Consider the following 5,041-nt stretch of genomic DNA (forward strand, 5'->3'; position numbering starts at 1 on the left):
GCTAAGAAAGACCAAATATGAGGCACTTTCCTGTTTCAATTGTACCAATTAAAAAATAGTGGACCAAGTTCAGTGAATAAAATAAGGTTTTCCTCAGTAGAGACTATGATTTCATTTCCCATCTTCAAGTGACTCCCAATCTTTTCTGTGACTTCTTCCCTTATATAACTCAAAGTCTTATTCATTTGTTTTTCTTTTATTTGTTTATCATCTGCCTGGTGGTTTAACCTCAGCATTAAAGTTTTTTTAAAAAAGTTTGGTTCTATTTCCTTTCTAGATATTTAAATCAAGCCAGGACTCTTTTTACTTTGCAAATCTAATTACTTTGAACGTTTTGGGGGGTTTTTGCATAAAAATTTCTACGAGCTTTTCAACCTATAGCTGCAGAAGAACAATAGTACATGCTTTCAGTATTTTAAAGGACTATATATAGTCTTTGTGTTTGAATTTGTTATCCTGGCCTCTCCCTCCTTTAAAAACGCTTTAGCATTTTTTTTTTTTTTTCTTTTTTTCCTATGCATGGTTTGTAAGAATGTTTCATAAATTTTACAGGCATTGTGGACATAATTGGTGCCAGTTGGAAATAGTACATAATCAGACCATTTGTCCTTTAAGTTGATGTTCTGGAAAAGGTATACCAAAAATTCAGAATGATGAAATAAAATACAAAAAAATTCAGTTAGAAATTGTTGTCTACATTTTTCTTCAGTTTTGTAATCTTATAAGTCATCTCAAAATCTCACATTGCCTTTATGATGGATTTTTTTTTTTTTTTTTTTTTTTTTTAGTAAATGCAATATTGACGTTTATTTGGAGGAAATGAAGACACACTTAGATATGCTTGGAGTTCTTTTGGCTACTGATGGTACTGACATTCTTATTCACGTATTTCAATTTTTTTTCTCTCTCTTTTTGCAGTTTTACTAAAGGGAGGAAAAAGAGAGGACGAGAAACCATTTAGAGACTGTGCAGATGTATATCAAGCTGGTTTTAATAAAAGTGGAATCTACACTATTTATATTAATAATATGCCAGAACCCAAAAAGGTAAAACCAAAAGTGTTTGTTTACAAGATGTAAAGCAGATCCTAGCTGAATTGCTGAACAATCAGATTGATTTGTGAGCTTGTGAAACCAAAAGTATATATGCCTGAGCTTTTTCTCCCAGCAATACTCTGTCATAGGTCTCTAATGGATGAAAATCATCTTGCATAGACTTCTCCATCCCTCTTTCACACACACAGTTGCTTTATTTTCTATTATTCCTCTAGTCTTTCCTGAGATGTCCCATTGCCCATAAGTGCTTACTATGCATGGATTACATGTCCAGGTCACAAGTACCTTGAACACAAAAGTAAGAGCTAAGAGTCCTGAGAATCCGGAGGCCCCACAACCTCCACATATGGGGAGAGAGCAGAGGACATTGCTGTTTGTAGAAATACTTCGCCTGTTAAACCAACCAAAACCAAACCCATTGCCATAGAATTGACGTTTGTTTGGAGGAAATGAAGACACACTTAGATATATATATATATGCTTAGAGTTCTTTTGGCTACTGATGGTACTGACATTCTTATTCACGTATTTCAGACCTGATAGGACAGAGTGCAACTGGTCCACAGGGTTTCTAAGCTAGCAATCTTTACCGAAACAGACAGCTTCATCTTTCTCCTTGGAGCAAAGATCCATGAGTTTGAACTGCCAACCTTTTGGCTAGCAGCCAAATGCTGTAACCACTGTGCAACCAGACCCCTTGTGTAGTATTAAGTAGTAATTATTATTTATTAAAGGGGAAACTTTATGATCATGGATTCTGTCACAGGTAGTAATACTGTTCTATTACAAGGAAAAGTAGTTTAGACTGACATACCTGAACTTTTTTGTAGCTTAGTAAATTTCGTTTCAGATCCCTTGTTATAGTCATGTAGTATGGCATTAGTGAGAACATTGTACCATTGTACCAATTCCCCAAAGTATTTCAGAAGCTGATTAATACAACAGTTCAAGTGTATTGAGCATTTCTATTTTGCCAGGTCCTATTTAAAGCATTTTGGATATACTCACTCATTTACTCTTTCCAACAACCCTATCAGATAGGTGCCCGTTATCCTTATTTTAGAAAAATAACTTGCCCTGGTCACATCATTAATAACATTAAAGACAGAATATGAACCCAAGGAAACTAGCTCCAGATCACACCATCTTAACCAGGGGGCTAAGCAGGATAATTATTTATCCTAGTGATGGTTGAAATTATACCATTCATAATTCCTCAATATGAGGTTGTTACCCCATGGACCAGAAAATACATTGAGAGATATGAGTGACACAGGCAAAGGCTTACTATCAGAAAATCACATTAAATCAATTTATGTTCTGCTTATATACTCCATCCTACTCTCCTCCATCCCTGTAATCTTTTTATCTTCTCCCATTTTCATATGAATCGTTGCTGTTTTCTCAATCTTACAGAAAAGAAAGTAGGACCTTTCCTTTATTATGCTTTGTAGATAATAAAGTTCGGTGCTACACTTGGATGTGCTTAGCAAAAGCTTTGGTCATTGTAAGGCCCTCAGAAGTTCTAGCCAGTGTTAGAGACTCAAGGCAATTCTACAAACAAATGAACAAATCAATCAATAAAGCCAACTCTCTATGATATGGGATGTGGATTAATTAAATTGGGTCATTTAGGACAACTGACTCAACCTAAATATTAACAGAAAAACATTAATCTTTTAGGAAGAGTTGTAAGTATAACAGAATTGTTAAGTTATTGTTTTGACTGACATTTTTGCAATATCTGCAAAACTTAGAACTGTGTTACCTTTTCAAAAGTGAAGTGAAAGTCAAAAACAGTTCTCTAGCATTATTTAACTTATGAAGCAGTTAGAAAATGAGAATTCAGTCATTTATACATTTGTTTTTTACTTATAGGTTATTAACAGTTTGTGCTATCATCTTCTCTGAATTCCCTTCAATGCATGGTGGTTGTAAACAGGATATTTTCTTTCATTTTATGTCTTAAACCAAATGCCCTATAGCTAGTTCCATCCAAAAAGATAAACCGCTAAATCATAACCCTTCTTGTTGTAAGATATTAATAATGCATTACTGAACCCATAATTCCTCTAATTCTTGGAAAAGGACTATAACAAATGTGTTGAGCTTTTTTCATTTAAATTTATGGAAAAATAATTAACATGCCCAACCCTAATCATTCCAACTTTTATGGACCGTAAAAGCATGAAAGCGATGTGAATCAAATTTCCCCTTTTTGTTTGGGTTTAAGCCTCCGTATTATGTTAAAAGGTGTTTAGTGCTTGAAAGCTTTGACCTTGCCTGGGATAGGAGCCAGTTCAATCTTTTCTTGGATAGAGTCAAGGCCAAGTCATATGATCAATAAATGTGACAGGCAGAGTAAGTATAGTGGGGCTCTTGCCCACAGGAAGGAAACCGGCAGATATCACAGACAACACAATATTGGCACGGAACTTTTCAAGTCCTTTCATGTCTCAAATATTTCTGAAACTGACCATCTATTGTCTTGAACTCATTCATCCATTAAGCATAGACTTTTTATTTTCCTTCTGACTGGAAACACAGTGTTTTGTTTGTTTGTTTTGTTTTTGCTGGAGTAAATCCAACTTTTAAAATATAAATATATAAAATAAAAACTTATTGTTGTTGTTATGTGCTGTCGAGTTGGCTCCAACTCATAGTGACCCCAGAGCTCCTAAAATAAAAACTAGGATGCTAAAATATTGGTGATGCTAATAATATTTATTAACTTGAAGATGGTAACAGAAAGGAAAATGTATTGTACTTCTACATATTTTTGGTTTTAGATATTCCGTATGATTCACACTAAGTTATAAATAGTATAAATTATAATATATGACCTACTCTACTGTAATATATTGTATTGATGCATAACATACACACATATCATCTCACCTATCTACCTAACAAGTGATGGAACGCAAGCAGCCAGAGGCAAAGCATTTCATGTAGTTAGTTCATTAACACAGTCAGAAAGTGGCTAATCGGTGAACTGAACCCAAGTCCACCTCATTCCATAGCCCATGTTTCTTCCTATTATGTACTGCACCAGAGGTAGTGCAGTGCCAATGATATTTGGCTGCTAATCAAAAGGCTGGCAGTTCAAACCCACCAGCTGCTCAGTGGAAGAAAGATGGGGCAATTTACTTCCGTAAAGATTTACCACCTCAGAAACTCAGTGGGGTCACTACGAGTAGGAATCTACTCAAAGACAGTGAGTTTGGCTTTTTGGTTTTCGCTTTGCTTTCGTGGCACAGTGGTTAGGGCATTTGGCTGCAAACCAAAACGTTAGCTGTTCCAACCCACCAGCTGCCCTTCAAAAAGATGAGGTAGTCTGCTTCTGTAAAGATTTACAGCCTTGAAAACCATGTGGAGCAGTTCTATTCTGTCCTCTGGGGTAGCTATGAGTTGCAATCTACATGATGACAGTGAGTTTTACATCAATTCAAATTTCACCAGTAAGTGTTCCACGTGAGCTGCTTCTCCTGATTCACCACCTATGCCTGCTTCAAGCAGCACCATCTGGATTTTATTCACAGAGAGATCCTTCCCCATGGGCACTAATGGCTCCTTCTCTTCAAATTTAAGTGTATATTTTCATCTTTATCCATCTTGACTTCTCTGGAACATATGATGAAGTTGATCATCTTCCCAACTTAAAATCCATCTCCCACATTCCTTGAACTCCATTATTCTAGCTTTTCTATTTCATTTTTCTTTATTCTATCTCTATTCATTCAGCACATATTTATTCATTATCTACCATTGCCTAGGCACCATACTAGGCACTAGGGAAGCAGTAAATAAAACAAAATTCCTGCCACATTGAGGTTACTGAGAGATTTTTTCTCTATCAGTTGAGCTGTTCACCAAACACTGTTCTCAACCTCACTCACCCCCATCCATCTTTCCACTTTTGCCTTTACTTCTTTATATAATTCTTCCATTTTCAATTCTATTGACAACTGCTTTCAAATAGATTA

The 5,041-nt window shown here is 35.6% G+C and overlaps 1 protein-coding gene across 1 annotated transcript in view; it reads left to right on the forward strand.

Annotated features, from left to right (window-relative positions):
• The window catches only part of ANGPT1 (angiopoietin 1), a 381,437-nt gene that overhangs the window by 300,146 nt on the left and 76,250 nt on the right, over positions 1 to 5,041 (forward strand). Inside the window, exon 5 of the mRNA XM_007934880.2 lies at positions 919 to 1,046. Coding sequence (XP_007933071.1) covers positions 919 to 1,046 — 128 coding nt within the window. The remainder of the gene's footprint in view (positions 1 to 918; positions 1,047 to 5,041) is intronic.

This window comes from Orycteropus afer, unplaced genomic scaffold (genome assembly GCF_000298275.1).
Source record: "Orycteropus afer afer isolate SDZICR_OR568_19922 unplaced genomic scaffold, OryAfe1.0 scaffold00021, whole genome shotgun sequence".
Lineage (NCBI taxonomy): Eukaryota > Metazoa > Chordata > Mammalia > Tubulidentata > Orycteropodidae > Orycteropus > Orycteropus afer.